Below are 18295 nucleotides of genomic sequence, written 5' to 3'. Positions count from 1 at the left end.
ACTTGCGATTCGCTGATGATATTGCCTTGCTTAGTAACTCAGGGGACCAATTGCAATGCATGCTCACTGACCTGGAGAGGCAAAGCAGAAGGGTGGGTCTAAAAATTAATCTGCAGAAAACTAAAGTAATGTTTAACAGTCTCGGAAGAGAACAGCAGTTTACGATAGGTAGCGAGGCACTGGAAGTGGTAAGGGAATACATCTACTTAGGGCAGGTAGTGACCACGGATCTATATCGTGAGACTGAATTAATCAGAATAAGAATGGGCTGGGGTGCGTTTGGCAGGCATTCTCAAATCATGACCAGCAGGCTGCCACTATCCCTCAAGAGAAAAGTATATAACAGCTGTGTCTTACCAGCATTCACGTATGGGGCAGAAACCTGGAGACTTACGAAAAGGGTTCTGCTTAAATTGAGGACGACGCAACGAGCTATGGAAAGAAGAATGATGGGTGTAACGTTAAGGGATAAGAAAAGAGCAGATTGGGTGAGGGAACAAACGCGAGTTACTGACATCTTAGTTGAAATAAAGAAAAAGAAATGGGGCATGGGCAGGACATGTAATGAGGAAGGAAGATAGCCGATGGTCATTATGTGTTACGGACTGGATCACAAGGGAAAGGAAGCGTAGCAGGGGGCGGCAGAAAGTTAGGTGGGCGGATGAGATTAAGAAGTTTGCAGGGACAACATGGGCATAATTAGTACATGACCGGGGTCGTTGGAGAAGTATGGGAGAGGCCTTTGCCTTGCAGTGGGCGTAACCAGGCTGATGATGATGATGATGACATGACTATTCCAACTACTCATTTTTTTTTCGTTAACTGAAAATCCTGGACCTTGCAGCGCTTGAAAAATATACTGGCACACCTTTGAGCACCATAAATAGTAGACTATACTAGCTTCCCGGCTATGTAGTTTCGTTTTCGTTTTCTAGTAAGTATACGCATGGAGGAAGGAAATACAGTCGAACGTCTCTGGAATGAACATCACTACAACGAAATTTCATGTATATTAAATATGAGGGACGATGACTTATTTCGCCTAAAGTGGATACTTTTGGCTGCGATGTTCAGGAAAGGTTGGTCATTTATGCTTCAATTTTTCTCTTGTTCCTGTGGAGGCTAAGTATTTTTGCGCTTGGCCCAATGAAAAGTCAGTGCTTGCATCATGTGCGACTAAAATCGGTGGCTATGATCAAATGTTGGGCTCTTGCTTCTCTTGGCTGCTTCACACACATTTCACTCCTTATTACACAAGTTATTTGCGTTTCGTGCAAATTTCTAATACATATTGCAGTTACCCTTCTGGAAACTGTCAGGCAACTTTCCTGCAACGCACACTCGCCGAAGGTATCTTGTCCGGTTCATTAATACTACTATAGCTCAGATAGTATGTTAGATTTGCGCTGTAAATGTGTTAAAATTCATATTGATAGAAACGACGAACAAACTGCAAAGTAATGATTTTAATGATGTGTTGATGGTCGTATTATTGGCATAAGTGAACCTTGAGAGAGCTTGGTTTCAAGAGCGTCTATAGTCCAAGGGCTTGTTCTAAGTTATAGCTCGAAAACATTGTTTTTTTTTTCTTCGTTTTTACTTGTTGCTTTAGGCCACGCAGAAAGCAACTTACACGCGATTACGCATACATATCTATATCTAGATGATTAAATCTAGGAAGTTTCGCAACTGTTGTAGCCATAAGTAAAGGTATACAGGTAGTTCGCTGCAATGTGAAGAGTCTAATCGCTTGGCCAAATCATTTAGCTGATGTGTGCGATGAGTTCAATTTCTTTAACGTAGCACTTACGTTATTCATTATGTTTATTGACCAAGCTCATGCAGAATACCATTGATCGGCCTCAATATACAATCTACAGTTAAATTTAGGGGGCTTAGTCTTGGAAGCTTCATATGCAGTCATGGGCAAATGTGCTAAGCATAGTCTGTACAATGTAACAGTCCAACCACCTGGCTGTCCGTACTGGTCATATGTGATGATTTTAGATTTATTAAATTAGCACCTTATTTTTTTCATTTTATTAATTTTGTTGTGTTCGGTCATGTAGAAAATCGTTACTTTGATCCTTCAGTGTGTTTCTTTTTTATCCGAATTTGGATGTTTTACAAGTTTTCTACTCATGCGAAAATGCTTATTGCTAGAAAGTGAACAGCAAGCCTTCATTATATTTGTCGCATGTAGTGTATATAATAAATGTTCTTTTTATCAGTATGCGTGCCATGTATTCATTATATATATATATATTTCATATCATAAGAAGCCAACAAACACTGACACCAAGGACAACATAGGGGAAATTACTTCTGCTTAATAAATGAAATAATGAAACGATAAATTAATGGAAATTAAAGTGAATGAAAAAACATGCGAAGGTTGTGGGTTCGGTTCCCACCTGCGGCAAGTTGTTTCTGCATCCACTTTAATTTCCATTAATTTATCGTTTCTTTATTTCATTTATTAAGCACAAGTAATTTACCCTATATTGTCCTTGGTGTCAGTAGTGTTTGTTGGCTTCTTATGATATGACTAATAAATATCGGGCCCCTCTGCTAATTCCCTTTCTTCTCATATATATATATATATATATATATATATATATATATATATATATATATATATATATATATATATATATATATATATATAAGCAAACAAACAGCAACTGCTCTCAAAAGACGCTTCCTGACGTTGTGAGCAGTGTCAATATTTGTTTGCATTCTAGCGAGGTTGAATTTGAGTATTGAATGCATGGCAAGCACAATCATTGTAGGGGCTCATTTCAGATTTATTAATTTATCCCGTCTATTGTCACAACAACGCCTTGAAGGAGTAAACCAGAATGCCCGTTAGATCCGCAAGTAAACTCTGAAATTTCTACAAAGAACATCCTAGGAGGAGTATTGCAATTCTCTCATTGAGCCCTGACAAACCCTCGGAACGATATAGAATGTATATAACAGCGTTTCCGCAAATAAATACTCAGAACTGTTAAACAACCACCTCAATTTCACTGCAAATGCTCCTGAATGGAAATAACAACATTCCCCTTGTGCTTCGCAGAAAAGTTCTTTGTGTTGGAGTGAATTGGTACACCTGTTATATATCGCAAAAACGTTCAACTAAATGGAAGCTGTATTTTACACCGATTCAATGGAATAGTCGCAGTTGGGAGTGCGCTGAGGGCAAGCGAAAGAACTCCAATCTGGGTGCTTTTGTTCTTTTTAGTTTAATTTTATTATGGCGTGTATTAGTGTATTTTTATTATTATAAATAATAATTATTTATTGTTATATTATTATTATTATTATTTTATTGTTAGATTACTGATTTCCGCATTTCATGGCAACTCATCCGCTGCAACGCTTCCAGAACTAGCCGCACGCAGGTTGTTACTTTTGTTTTGCTTGTCCGTGACGACTGCAGTCTAACGATGACAATGTTTAAACATTGGCGTTTATTACACTTAAAACACATTTTTACTACAAATGACATCGAAAAGAAAGACAAAGAGGAAATGCAAAGAGGAAATGCCCATTCCGTGCTAGTTCTGTACTGTACATTAAACTTTAATTCACTTTTCTCCACTTCCATTAATGGGGAGGAACGTATGCATATACTGTTCCTTCCAACACGCACAACAGCCACTCAAAGCTATTCCGGGATTTCCCACCACGCTGCGCACTGCAATGCGATAGCTGATACGGAAAGAAAAAAATATAGATATATAAAGAGAACAAAGAGCGCAGCAAGCATCTATCGCTGACGCTTCCTTGTTTTACCGACCAGATCAGCGGGAGCTGGCGCCACCTCTGGAAACGTTAAATAACTAAACTACTAGCTTTGTTCCACTCACGCGGAGAACAAAGAAAGGCGTGTCCAACTGCGCGTGGTAAGTACATTCACGGCCGCTGGACAGTAGCAATTCTCAGAGTAACAGTAGCTGCAGAGAAAGAAGAAGCGGAACGAGTTCTAAGGCAGAATAATCAACCTTGTGTTTCGTAATTATACGGCAGCTTAATGTCAATGAAGCTCCTACGAACAGCGTGGCAATCACCAAGTCTTCGACCGTTGTGTCACGGGCGGCTACGATCAGCGGGTCCTTCCGAAAACGTGGCAAGATTCGTACGACTCCTGTCGGCTAGCACAAGTATGCGAAGTAATGTCCTCTTCAGACAGGTGAGCCGCCTTTAAGTCTCCTCACAGATAACACTGCAAATAACACTGCAAAATTCGTCAATAAGTAGGCGTAACTATCGCGCCGCTTTTTAACGCAGAAATTCTTCAGTGAACACTTGAAGTAAGCTTTTACAGTGCAAGCTAACGGAGTAGAAGCAATGCAGTCGACACGTCTTGCACCTGTTGTCTACGCCGTAAGAGCCTGTCGCGGATTGCTGACGAATTACCAACGCAGCCGCAAAGAGCGTAACTTGCGGGCTCTACCGGCGCGCCATATCTTCGCATTTCTCGGTAATCTTATTTCGCACCTCGAAGAGAACAAATAGTATATGCTACACTATATAATCAGACATTAGTACCTAACGTCGAGCGTGGTCGGTATAATGTAAGGATTGCGTTCGCCCAATTCTATTCCTTTCTTATTATCCATGCACCGTTTACGGCTAGCCGATCCCGCTGATAACGTGGGTGGAGCGCCGCTCGGACCCCCGACAAAAAAATTTGGAGGACGCTTAAGCTTCGCCTTTAAGAGTGGAACGCGATAGCGTTGAAAGACCCCTTAGTGCTTTTCATGCTTCCCGGCAGCTGCAGCTTATGTAACCGTAACGTCTTCCGGGAAACGCTGGCTGCAAACGCTATGCACGAAGGCGAGCTTCTGGTAGAAACGCGGCCTCTTGTGTGGGTCAATGTCCTGTTATTGTTTCGCAATTTTAATATTTTAGTGTGAGAAGAGCCAACATAAAGGACATGCGCTGTCGGTGTTTTTTTTTTTTTTCTCATTACATTTGTTTGTGGGCTGCCGTTCTCAAAATTCCGAGGAATAACATTGTAAAGAATGAAAGACAAGGTATGAGAAACTTTGGTGGTAGAGAAATGGTTCGGTATGCGTGGTTCGGAATTTCGTTCGAAATTACTGTTATCGAGGCGACGTCTAACGCCGGACGCGGCACATCGTATTTTCTGCGACACGGGTATACACGGGTTCCTTAACGCTGTCGCGTTAAAACGGTAAGATCGGCACTATAATCGCGGACAACTTTCTGTGGCTATGAAGGGGAAGCTATGGAGGCAAAGCGCGCACAGGTGAGAGCGGCTCTGAAAACAGTACCCGTGTTTTAATCCACGTTAGTTTAGGCCGGGGAAGAGAAAACAAACACCTTATTAGCAACAGTTAAATGAGACTGAACACACCACCGAGTGTAAAGGTTTACCTATTTTGGTGCTTTTCCCTTCCGCGTCTGGGGAAACGCGAAACCGTCGCACGTGGAAGCTGCGTCGATTCAGCGTCTGCTCCGAGCAACGAAAAGCGCTGTCAAACGCTGTCGGACCACTTGGCGCCGTAACACATGTGCAGCAGCCATGCACCCGTAGCTTTCCCTTCGTAGCCACAAAAGTTGTCCGCGAGTATAGAATAGAATCGTAAATAATAAATGCCCCGGTCCAGATTTCGTGCATAATGATCCTGCGGGGCAGCCAGTCTATATATACGTTATAACGAATTAACAAACGATGTAACCGCTATAGCTGCTTGAAATTTTGTTTACGAAACTAAGAACAACCTTTGGAGTATTACTCATCTTGGCCGAACAATATTCTCAACCCTGAAGACTTAACCAAGCGCTAACAAAACGGAAGAGGAGAAAGCGCGATCGCTTGAGATCAACAGCCGCGGCAGCTGAGAACAACGCACTCAAACACTGAAGCGCGCCATGTTTTAATATGACATCCATGTGGCCGGTCGGTTTAAAGATTATCCGTTTTCCTCTGTAAACTAAGAAATCTTCCGCGGTGAACACTTGTTTTATCAGAACTCACCAAGTAACAACACAAAAAGCTCTGATGGGAGTATAATTATTGAAAACGTTGGTATCAGCTCTTACGGTTGGGAACGGGGTCCAATACTCGGAATGCTTTTTCAGGCAGCCTCGAGGACAAAAATTTAGCGCTGTGGGGGCATATTTGTTCTTCACCCTTTTTTTTTTTCTGGAAAGCTACGAGTATTCACATAAAATCGTATATGCGTGTGCTCTCTGCCTTGTAACTAGGATGGTAACTGAGTTACTTGTTGCTGTAGCTATTTGACGAGAAGAGCTGGACCTACACCTACCTACTGGCTGACCTGGACACGAAGGAAGCGCTCTTGATCGACCCAGTATTGGAGCAGGTGGAGAGAGATGCCAAGCTCATCAAGGAACTCGAACTTCGCCTTATTTATGCAGGTATTCGCATAATATAGGGAAGACGTGGAACATAGACGAATGGCATATATCCTGTTTAAAAAGGTGGAACCATTTTGTGCGGATTAAGTAGACCTTACCAACCCGTGTAGTGATATCACAGGACACTGAGCTCAACTGTTGTAATGGGAACAAATATATTTACTGCTACGTTGTCATCTATCCATATTTCCGTAAAGAAACATGAAACATTTATTCAATTTATAGCAGTTGTGAACGCTAAACAAAAGCCTGCGAAGTGGCTCAAACGAACTCCAGCCTCGAGTTCGTGGGATTCGGTACTGCGACCTTGCTGTGCAACATAACTCCGTAGCTGTTCGAATTGCACGGATGGTCATTTCATTTACGGATTCAAGCCGCAAAGAAGCCTCAGAAGTAAAAGAACATATCTGTGTATTGACCCTTTTCGCGGCGATCCCGTGTGCATGCTGTCATGCTTGATCACGTGGTGGCACGTCCATTGCTTGCCTCAACTGCCTCCCTGTTTACAACGGATTTGTATGACGCCGGTGCGGCTTAGCAAACCTCTGTGTCGGGAGATATCGTAGATGGTGACATGGCGGACGACACGACGCTTTAGCCACAACTTCGGAGAACGTGCAAAAGCGCTTTCAGAGCTGATTAAGCTATGTCCAAACGGCGCGAGCAGCGTATATCGTGCTTGTTCTAAAAGCGGGGCCAAGTATGTATTCCAAGCTATCCAAATTTTCCGCTCATGAATAGAATCAGGATTAGTGCGTTTTGCTCTTCGTTCTTTATTTGGCAAATACTTTGAAGCAGCGGCTTGTCGCATTTCTGACTTCCTCGGCGCGGCCACTATCTGATTATTTTCTGCCTAATCACTCGCGGGTGTCCTCACTTCCGACAGATTTGTTCTTGCTGCGCGCAAAGCATGAAATGTAGCTGCTTTGTACGTTCTAATACCTTGCAGCAAAGACGTATTATCGCTAGTAACTTGCTTACTCTTGTGGACCGTCACGAAACATTCAGCTTCGACCTTTCGCGCTATCGGTGTAGTCCGTCATTTCTTTGTGCGTATATGGTGCGCATATATTCAGGCGTGCGCCCATTCACTCATTGACACGTTAGCGATAGGGTGGGCGTAAGTTTCTGTGCCAGTTGGGGTAAATGTGTGTAGATGCTGTGCGCGAAACTTACTACGACAGGAAGCGGCGCTACTCCCTTTGTCATTGTTTAACGACCGGTACTCACTCTTGCCGACGTTCCGGGGCTGAAACATTTCCGAAGGTTAGCGGTAGAACGCTGGCGGATGGGCAAATTTCTGTATCCTCGAGGAAAGTCGTACCTCTCGAAGTACCGGTAACACGTACGGACAGATGCAGCAGCGGTCCGCGAACTTGGTCACACAGATTCATTCCATTCCTTAATATGCCAGTCATTGTTTTTGCAGCCAACTCTCGAAGTACCGGTAACACGTACGGACAGATGCAGCAGCGGTCCGCGAACTTGGTCACACAGATTCATTCCATTCCTTAATATGCCAGTCATTGTTTTTGCAGCCAACTCTCGAAGTACCGGTAACACGTACGGACAGATGCAGCAGCGGTCCGCGAACTTGGTCACACAGATTCATTCCATTCCTTAATATGCCAGTCATTGTTTTTGCAGCCAACTCTCGAAGTACCGGTAACACGTACGGACAGATGCAGCAGCGGTCCGCGAACTTGGCCGCACAGATTCATTCCATTCCTTAATATGCCAGTCATTGTTTCTGCAGCCAACTACTGCACACGTCTTCAATCCACATGATTCAATCCAGAATGATTGGAGCGCAGTGTGTTAGCGAAAACTCAGTTGCATTTCCGACAGCTGATCGCACAGAAGCAAGGCGGAAGGGGTAGTGGTTTCGTATTCGTGCGTTGTCACTGAGGCTACGTGCAGCGCGCCGCCGAAAGCGCCATCTCGTTTCTTTAGAACAAACTGCTCCGCGAAAAAGGTCAATATGGCGCTGAACACGTCATTGCTGCTTTCCGTGTCTTCTGTAGTAAGGAACGTCTGATCTCTGTGACTGCTGTTTTTATTGGGCTTTTGGCTCACAATATTTGTATACGAATGCACTTGGTGCCCATGGCGTCTAGCATCATTGTACATTACGATTACATGCCTATTGCTCTTGTCCGTTACATTCAATATGTTTGCCATGCCTGTAAAACGTAACCATGCTTCGTGAATGCCTGAAAAGGACCGAGGACTCGTCGGAGAATATGTCTCTTAAGTAATCTGGCCTCTTTGGACATTGGAAAAAGCCAAATGGAGTAGACAAAGAAATTAACAAAGAGGTCTACACGACTGACATGACGCACGTCGCCAACCATGTTCCGCAGTGAACACTCATGCGCACGCTGACCACATCACTGGTTCCGGGAAGCTGAAGGGATTGTTCAAAAGTTGTCGCAGCGTCATTGCAACCGCATCAAGGGCACGGGCAGATGAGCACCTCAATCCAGAAGACGCGATCGGAGTTGGAAGCATTAAGCTGGAAGCCAGGGCCACACCTGGTCACACAAACGGTACGTGCTCGTGCCTCTGTATACGTAGAATATATTAAAAAAAATATCAAGTTCTTCGCATAACTTTGGAAAGAAGGTACTGGCAGCAGCCTCTTGTATTTCAAGTACCTTATTCATCCGTGCTGCAACATCACTGAATATTTGTGTCACATCCACTAACCACCCACAGTGCACGCGTAATCTGCTTAGGTGCTTTTAAAGGTCGTTCATTAAAAAAAATAGACAGTTGCCAGCTCTGTTGTTTTGCAAGTTCACTTCAACAGTATGCACGACTTATGAACATTTTAGCCAATATGAAATTTATTTTGCAGTTGGGCTTCCAACAATAATAGTTCAGTCTTAGTGTGAGCGAAGGCCTATTAGACACGAGAAAGCGCAAAAACGAAAAATAAGCTGCGATGCCACCCACTTGAAGTTTCCGCATCAGCTCTCCGTGACGTCATCAATTTGGGCAACGCCTGCTCGGGTCTCGTTAATCTCTGATCAAAAATTCAGTGGCGATTTAGCGGTAAATGCGGGGGGGAAAATGCGTTCGCATTACGTCGCACTACATCGACGGCCCGGGTCCATGGTTTAAACCGCGTTCACCACGTTGCAAGATGTTGCTCAGGATCTCACTCGACACATGTCCCTGGCTCTTTGGGGAGCGAAGTGTAACTGACGGTGGCACTCTAGACCACCCTCCATACCCTCTCACATCCCCTCTCTACCTCTACCACGTGACCGGCTTCCAACACTTCACACACTTTTTACTTTGACACTCATCATGCTAACGCATCAATAAATATCGAATCCATTTATTTCTAACGAAACCGAGCATTCAACCCAGTCTGTATTTTACTTTTTCTACGCGAGAACGACCTAGATGTGCGGAAAAACACTTTGAAATCCGTGACCGTCACACTAACGTGCTGGCGTTACGGTTAGGGCGAGAAATTGAAGAATGAATATTAGCTTCAATTCTCTGCTAGCGATCCATCGCTTCCCGTCATGTAAATGTAAACTGAGTTCTGCAACATATACTCCACCAGTGTAGAAACTGATTTAGTTTTGCTCTTAGTTATCCATTAATCTCAATGCGTACATCAAACAACGCTGCGTGCTTGAATCTCACATTGTCTGCTCGCCAGTTTCTTGTTCTCGGTTGGTTGGGTCTTCCCGCTCGCACGTCTTGGCATCAGTTCATCGATAGGGCCTGTCTCGCGATATCAGCTTCTTGCACTCTTCCGCAACTTTGAGATACGCCTGCATGCCTTCAGCTAGCTCCGCGCTCTGAAGGAAAGGAGTGAGTGGGCCAAACAGTAAAAGTTGAGCACGCCAAAACGCTTGTGACAGCAAATGAATCCTGGTCACGTGGGGCGAAATTTCTATTGCATCCCCGAAGCCAGAACTCTGAAAAGTAAAGAGATGCTCTCGTGGTAGCTACCAGAGGTTCAAAGAGCCAGGGATGGCTACAGCAGCTCCAAAACACATGTACGGCGGTGTTACATCTCTGGTCACGCGCGTGGCAGCTCGTGACTTTAGATTATTTTGTCGTCGACTTTACCGTATACTGGTCAGCGCTGCCAATTCATCCACAGGAGGGTCTATACGAAACGGAATGCTTGTATAGTCAGATGAGTATGAGATACTAGCCGTTGCCGTCTGTTTATATTATTTATTTCTGAAAGATGGCTGTTCATTTTCAGGTTGCATGACGTACGTGTGGCATGATCAAAGGAAAGCCTTCACTGGTGACGCTCTGCTTATTCGCGGCTGTGGACGAACGGACTTTCAGGAAGGTATGACTATAATAAACTTTAATCTCATCACACGGATATTCTGCAACGGCTACGCGTGCACCCGGAGATGCAAAGGGGCCACCGGGCAGCCGTGTTTCCTGTTTCGCTTTATTTTAGTTGTTTCATTTATTTCGCTGAAAATTTTCCGCTATCCGGATTAAAGTGCATGTTCCTAAATGTATTATTTCGGTTCCTGTAGACACGTGGCATAGCGTGCGAACTTCTCTTCATGATGATTTTGATGAGGATGATTTATAGCACATGTGGCTGAACCTGGTACAGTAATTATAAACACCCGCGATGATAGGCTAGCCTCATAAATATGCTTTAGCCATGGACGTTAAGTCACAAAAGGGGCGTATCGGTTTAAGAAAAAAATTTCTGCGAAAAAGCGGCGGCCACGTGGGAATGCGATATGGTACCGGAGGCAGCATTTGACGCAGTGCAGGCATTTTTCTTTTCGGACCAATGAAAGAACGCGATGGAAGGGGGTGAGGCTGACAGTGTGATACACAAAAACCATGCTCATGCCTCCGGTCCATCGCAGTCAACCGACAGCCTGTTGAATCGATCTCTGTGCGCGGAGCAGCCATTGCTAATTCGTTTAACATACATTTGAGGGCACTAAGAGCGCGGCGCGTTATCCGGCAGTCACGTGGTGTTTTTTTCTTCAAATTTCGCGCACTTGAAGGAAAGGCTGGAAAAAAATTAAACAGGGCCGTAATCTTAGCATAGATGAAATAATCCGATGTTTGAAAACAAGCGTTACAACTTTTGTATTGAAGATCTCTCGCTGGAGTTAATATTTGAAAAGTTAATTAAGCAAACCTTGTTTATTACACAGCTTGGCGGTTTGAAAATATCATGACGTGCTCCATAAGACTCAGAACAATACTGCGGCATTTCTACACTCGCACTGCCTGTGTTTCTTTTTCAAATACTTGGCCCAAGTTAGCTGAATAACCATGTCTCTACGCAGTGCCTTGAGCGGCCAGTTGCGCGGTAATTTTGCGCGTATTCGCGGGCTTCTTTCACGCTCGGAAAAACGCTTTTGTGTAGCACGTATTGAGCAAAAGAAAGCTGTATCGGGAGCTTTTCGTCTTACTCTACAATTTTCTCATTGGCACTTTTCATATAATACCTGAGAACGTAATTAATTAATTAATTAATTAAATAATTGATGCTAGTTATTTTAATAGGCGGAATACAAGAACAATATTATGAGTATCTTCAAGCGACGGCAAGCAACATTACCTTCGTTCTGTCCAGCTACGTGGCATTTGCATATTTTTAAATCTGGATGCACGATAGTTGGGACACCCTGTATACCAGGATGCTTTCTGCTTCGTCCACAGGGAGCCCAGAGCGTCTGTTCGATTCGGTGCATTCCCAGATACTCAGTCTGCCAGGCGACTACAATTTGTATCCTGCTCATGACTACAAAGGTATACTCCAACGACTGCCCTGTTAGCGCCATAGTCAGTATACCTGTCACAGAATATTGTGCATCCACATAAGCACTGTGCCAATACCTGTTACCGACCAAAAGCATCGTTCAGTTATACGTGAGGAAAGTCTCTAGGTGGGGCTCTTATTTCCCAGCTTTGACGTGTGCTCTGAAAGGGTCGCCGATAGAACTAACACTTGCCAGCGTTATCATACCAAACAAGCTTCATTCATATAAAATGAGTTCGTTTTCCTTGGCATTTTTTTTTTACCTTACACACTGGTGGCTGCAGTTAAATAAATAAATAATATATTTTTAGAACCTGCAGAAAAGAGGCATTGCTGTCTGAGAAGCAGCGCTGACGCATATCGCTGGTAAAAGTCCGAAATCAATGGCGCAAGTGCCTCATTGTTAAATTATTATTTTTCTTTTCTTTTTTTTTCATTACAAGATTGTGTCTATAGAGTCCATTACTGTGGAATTATAGTCACTTCAAATACGCTTAACGCTTACGTTGGAAGTGCTGCGCGCACGTATGCATCGCACGTTGTTTAGCAGTCTACAGAAAAACGATGCGCTTTTATTTCAGCGCGTTTTAAATTCAAGGAAAGAAGGGCATTTTAGTCAGCCAACATAAAGACCTGATACTTTTGTATTTCACGCAGCAATAAAAATCTTAAACAGAGGTATCGTAAAACATCGCGTGAACTTGAAGGCGTTCTACACATCGTTTCTCTTTGTATGATCACTTGGGCTTCTGTAAGTAACGAATGCAACGCGATAAGACTAAGTTACGTCCATCCAGGGCACTTTTCTTAAATATACTCAAGAGTCGAAACATTGTCTCTTTGGTCTGTATGCAGGTATGACCGTTACTACAGTGGCCGAAGAGCTCAGACACAATCCTCGGCTTACGAAAACCAAGGCTGAGTTTGTGGAAATAATGAAAAACCTCAATCTGAGCTACCCGCAGATGATAGGTATACAATTGATTGTATACTTCACTGACTTTTGCTATACGTATCAGTAAATGAAGTGGCAGGGTTTAATGCCCTGATCAACTGGCGGGGGGGGGGGGGGAGGTTGAAATGCCAGAACACCCGTGTACTTAGATTTGGGTGTATACTAAAGAACCCTAGGTGGTCAAAATTAATCCGATGCCCTCCTCTACGGCGTCCCTCATAGCCGCACTGTTGTTTTGAAACGTTAAACCCCATGAATTACGCATAAATTAATAAATGCCCCTAATCTGCACATCATGCATACTTCCACGCACCATGCTTTCAATTCCTGCTCGCATCTGGCTTCCTTGCACAGTGGCTTGGCAGGTGCATTTGCAGTTGGCTTCATCATCGTCGTCGTCGTCGTCGTCGTCGTCGTCGTCGTCGTCGTCGTCGTCGTCGTCGTCATCATCATCATCATCATAATCATCATCATCATCCGCCTGGCTACGCCCACTGCAGGGCAAAGGCCTCTCCCATACTTCACCAACTGCCCCGGTCAGTGCTAATTGTGGCCTGTTGTCCTTGCAGACTTCTTCATCTCATCCGCTCACCTAACTTGCTGCCGCGTCCTGCTACGCTTCGCTTCTCTTGGAATCCAGTCCGTAACCCTTAATGACCATCGGTTATCTTCCCTCCTCATTACATATGCCCTGCCCATGCCCATTTCTTTCAATCATTGAGCAGGTGGCTTCAGCAAGTGATAAACCTTCTTTGGCTTTGAGCCGACACTGCATTACAAATTGTGGTGTTTAACGGCCAGAAACAGCACAGCGAGTTAGAAAGGACGTCATCGTCGAGGGCTGTGGATAACCTTTGACCACCTCGACTTATTCAGCTTAAAAAAAGACAAAGCACGGCACACGAGCGATTTTTTTTTTCGTTTCGCTCCCCGTCGGAATGCGGTCGCCGCGGCCGAGTATGGAACCCAGGATCATCCGTATAAGTAAAACTGTGGTGACTGAAAGTAGTAAAATGAGTTTAGGCTCTACAATAGAAAAAAAAAAGCAAGTGTATCGATATAATATAGCAAATGAGATTAAAAGAATGAAGAAATATTCTCAGTATTTAAAAACTAAATATGTTAATTACATGCGCGAAATATAATAGTTCGACAGACAGTTTCAGTACAGCAGTCAGTTTTATTTCCAGCTTAAAACCTAGCCCAAAGGTACTCATTGTTATACTTACATTTATGCCTACTTGCGGATGCACAGTGATCCAAACTCAGAAATGTAGAAGCCAACCAGTGAAGAGAGTTGTCACACGTCGTTTTATGGCAGGTATCCTGGTTCACAGAAATCTGGCGAGGGAAAGAACGGGGGCTGGGCACATACACCTTGTGTCCACCCCTACCGTCGAATCTCTGCATCTTTTGTCGGTGAATGAGTAGCCTAGGATTGGTATAACGTGTGCGCCAGGGCGTCCGAGACAGCCAGACTACAGAGAGGGCGCTGACCTCTGGCAGGCCGACACAAGGCTATAGCGCTGTTTAGGCGCAACGACCTTGAATCTTGAAATTCTACTGCGCAGGGAGTAGAGACATACAAGCACCACAAGCGTTGTGTGTCTTTCCACTCCTTGCGTCCCGCCTAGAAGGCGTCCCATCTAATTGACCTCATGTCACTTTTTCCCGTTTAATCATTGAGTAACTTATTTCACAGTTGTAACTTCGCCATTGGGTCACTTAGCAAAACGAAAAATATTTTTTTCCTTCACCAAGTCCGCAGTAAATTTTTCAGCTGTTGCTAGTGTTGTGACTAGTTGATTGCTGTATATATTTCCAGACAAAGCAGTTCCAGCCAACCTGATATGCGGACTGGATTATGCTTCCTCCAGTAACTGAGCCCACCTCGCTCTATTCTAAGGAACATCCTCAGTAGTCGACTCCTCTAAGAAGCTACAAATCAGGTGAAATTCAGTACGCAAGTACCTCCCAGAAAGGCGCAATGACATATTTTATTAAATATTTATATTTCACGTTGTTTTCACGTCTGCTTGTCTTGGTTTACACTCGCATTTGACTGCATAAGATTGTGCGGACATATGCTCACAAGTTCGCTCTTTTAATTCTGTAATTGGCATTTGCGATCGCGTCACTTGTGCCTGTTCCACATACTTTGTAGGAGTGCTTTCGAATCCGAATGGGGAACGTGCAATGAGCCGGTGACGCCTCAGTGCGGGAGCAGACGAACGCCTGTCGCGTGCTCAGTGCAGCAGCCGGCCCATGAGTCGAGCCGTGTCAGGTTGTTAGTCGAGCTTTGCAATGTCGCGTATGAATTTCTGCGTCGTAAACTGTGCTAGTAGCTGCAAGAGCTACCAACCTGGAAGGAAGTTTTTTTTTTTCACTTTTCCGGTGCGACCATGCTTCAGAGACCAGCGGGAACGCTGGATTCGCAGTGTACGCCATGTGAAGTAAGTGATCGCGGACATCTACAAGCTATCGCTAGTTCGCTATGAATTTACGCTCCACGCAGGTTAATCAATATATTTACAGTGCAGACGGAACCGAATGGCAGCCGGCAATGTGGTCACGAGCCTGCAGTGTACATTTAGTAGGCGGAAAACCATCGACGGGTCCAGCTTCTCCCGCGTACGCTCCTGCTGTATTTCCCCCGACCTACCGCAAAACTGCACGTGTATTGTTACGCATAAACAAATGACTACATATGGGTACCCTATATAGTGAAAACTGACAAGTTGACAGGAACACAAAAAGAGGTATCACTCAGTTGGGCGCGATTACGGGAAAAAGTATGCTACGCGCTACGTATTAGCAGACCGCACAGTTCGTAAAGGCGAACAGTAAGGAAGGAGCCCCGGAAGCGTGGCACAACGCATCAGGGACCGCGCGAATTTTAGCATTTACTCCGCCACGACTGCTTTGGCCCCTTGACAGCTCTGCGCGTGCAAGCGAAGCCGCGCAACGCTTGTGTTGCGCTACGTGACAGCTTAGATACCACGTGCAATAATAATATTTGGGGTTTTACGTGCCAAAACCACTTTCTGATTATGAGGCACGCCGTAGTGGAGGACTCTGGAAATTTTGACCACCTGGTAACGTGCACCTAAATCTAAACACACGGGTGTTTTCGCATTTCGCCCCCATCGAAATGCGGCCGCCGTGGCCGGGATTCAATCCCGCGACCTCGTGCTCAGCAGCCCAACACCATAGCCACTGAGCAACCACGGCGGGTTACCACGTGCAAAGCTGGCACGTAACATTAACGCAATGGTAGCCGTGCGCTAAAAAAAAAATATCGGCGTAACGTTACGGTTTCAGCTGCTACAGAGCCAGATGCGTGTTGAATTCGTTCGGCAGGCACAGATGATGCTTTACGGGGCCAGGCCAGGACGAAACAGAAAATCGGAAACAGCATGCTTCACCTTTATTACTCAAGCACTCACGCCGCCCGAGCAACGTCCACAAACGGAATTACAGCACAGAAAGCTTGGCGCAACTGCTGCGGCATCATTAATTGCAACACCGTTCGGAGATCGTAGGTTTTACTTGCAGCTATCGCACTCAGTTGTCAGATACTTTTAACATCACGCTACACCACATGTCGGACGCAGGTGTCATCGTTTACTCAGTAATAATAAGAAAAAATAAGAATGCGTACTAACCGCGATTGTGACGGCGCATACTTCCAGGCGTGCATTGGCCTGTCGCATGCATCGTCGTTTCAAAACACTCAGTTGCACGTCTGCGCTTTCTTCTGTCACGTCGACAACATGATTGCTTCGGTATAATTTATGTCCTTTCTCTTCGTTTCAGGCCCTAAAAAATACTGCGCTGTTAACTTTCTTGAAACCTACCCGTTTTATCACACATGTTACCATCGCGCACACGCACGTCCATGCGATGCCGGCGTATACCAGACGGAGAGACGGCAGCAGACGGCAGTTCGTAGCACGCGGGTGGAAACTGAAGTGGCCGTTCGATGGCGCTTGTGCACTGGATTGTTGCGCCACCCGTAGGTGTTGCACGTTCCGCACCCGCACTAGAAAATTAATATTATACACCCTAGACTCGTAAAAAAAAAAAATTTTGCACCATTTCGCGCTTGTCACGCAACGATAATCGTCGTCGGTCTTGTTTGCGTTTCCTTTCTGGAAAACTCCGCGCTTGCTACCTTTCTTTCGAGAATGATATGTCACGCTGATAACGCGCATGCCGTTCGTTACCTAGAACTATCGGGCTCGCAACTTTAAAGAAAGGAAATGCGGGCAAGATAGATGACCATTATCGTTGTGGGACACAAGCTCCAAAGGATGCAAACTTCTTTAGTGGCACGGGCATCGAGTGGCAGTCTCGTTTCTTGCGCAGCACTCCCGGTTCACTTCCTGAGATGAGCGGGGAGGAAATCCGAAATAAATCAGAAAAAAATTGAAAAAGAGATATAACTCAGTGCCCTCCCACTCTGTGAAGAAGGATGACCAGCGAAGCTGTGCATGTGGGCCCCTTAATGGTGAACTGTACCTCCGCCGCGGGTCGGCCCGGCATTTCACTGTCTTCGGGGTCGGCCCACGTATGGGGAGTGTGCTTCACCTCCGCTGCGGCTCGGCCCGGCATTGCGATATCTTTGGGATCGGCCCACGTATGGGGAGTGCTTATAACGCTTGCTTCACCTCCGCCGCGGGTTGCTCGGGCAAATCGCTAGCTTCGGGATCGGCCCACGTATGGGGAGTGCTTAACACCTGCTTCACCTCCACCGCGGGTCGGCCCGGCATTGCGCTAGCTTCGGGATCGGCCCACGTATGGGGAGTGCTAACACTTGCTTCACCTCCACCGCGGGTCGCCCGGGCATTGCGATATCTTCGGGATCGGCCCACGTATGGGGAGTGCTTAACACCTGCTTCACCTCCGCCGCGGGTCGGCCCGGCATTGCGATATCTTCGGGATCGGCCCACGTATGGGGAGTGCTTATAACGCTTGCTTCACCTCCGCCGCTGGTTGCCCGGGCAAATCGCTATGTTCGGGATCGGCCCACGTATGGGGAGTGCTTAACGCCTGCTTCACCTCCGCCGCGGGTCTGCCCGGCATTGCGCTAGCTTCGGGATCGGCCCAGGTATGGGAAGTGCTTAACACCTGCTTCA

The 18295-nt window shown here is 45.4% G+C and overlaps 1 protein-coding gene across 2 annotated transcripts; it reads left to right on the top strand.

Moving 5' to 3' along the window:
- Nucleotides 1-3919: 3919 nt before the first annotated feature.
- LOC142582585 (persulfide dioxygenase ETHE1, mitochondrial-like) lies at nt 3920-15180 on the top strand. 2 transcript variants are annotated; one of them, XM_075692457.1, is made up of 6 exons: nt 3920-4198; nt 6273-6417; nt 8781-8966; nt 10655-10747; nt 12103-12192; nt 14983-15180. In XM_075692457.1, the coding sequence occupies exons 1-6, from the start codon at nt 4040-4042 to the stop codon at nt 15039-15041; spliced, it is 732 nt and encodes a 243-aa protein (XP_075548572.1). In that variant the 5' UTR covers nt 3920-4039; the 3' UTR covers nt 15042-15180. The 2 variants fall into 2 exon arrangements, with proteins under 2 accessions (XP_075548572.1, XP_075548571.1); XM_075692456.1 differs by lacking the exon at nt 14983-15180 and adding an exon at nt 13058-13254.
- The last annotated feature ends 3115 nt before the right edge of the window (nt 15181-18295 follow it).

The sequence above is a fragment of the Dermacentor variabilis genome, chromosome 5 (genome assembly GCF_050947875.1).
Source record: "Dermacentor variabilis isolate Ectoservices chromosome 5, ASM5094787v1, whole genome shotgun sequence".
Taxonomy (NCBI): domain Eukaryota; kingdom Metazoa; phylum Arthropoda; class Arachnida; order Ixodida; family Ixodidae; genus Dermacentor; species Dermacentor variabilis.
The sequence above is the reverse complement of the archived record's forward strand: the minus strand, read 5'-3'. Positions and strand labels throughout refer to the sequence as shown.

Bases quoted from the DNA above. Each gene is read 5' to 3' on its own strand.
- LOC142582585 (XM_075692456.1), top strand. From the start codon at position 4,040: ATGTCAATGAAGCTCCTACGAACAGCGTGGCAATCACCAAGTCTTCGA. The intron at 6,418-8,780 runs GTATTCGCATAA...CATGTTCCGCAG, and splicing joins ACTTCGCCTTATTTATGCAG to TGAACACTCATGCGCACGCT. The intron at 8,967-10,654 runs GTACGTGCTCGT...GTTCATTTTCAG, and splicing joins CACACCTGGTCACACAAACG to GTTGCATGACGTACGTGTGG.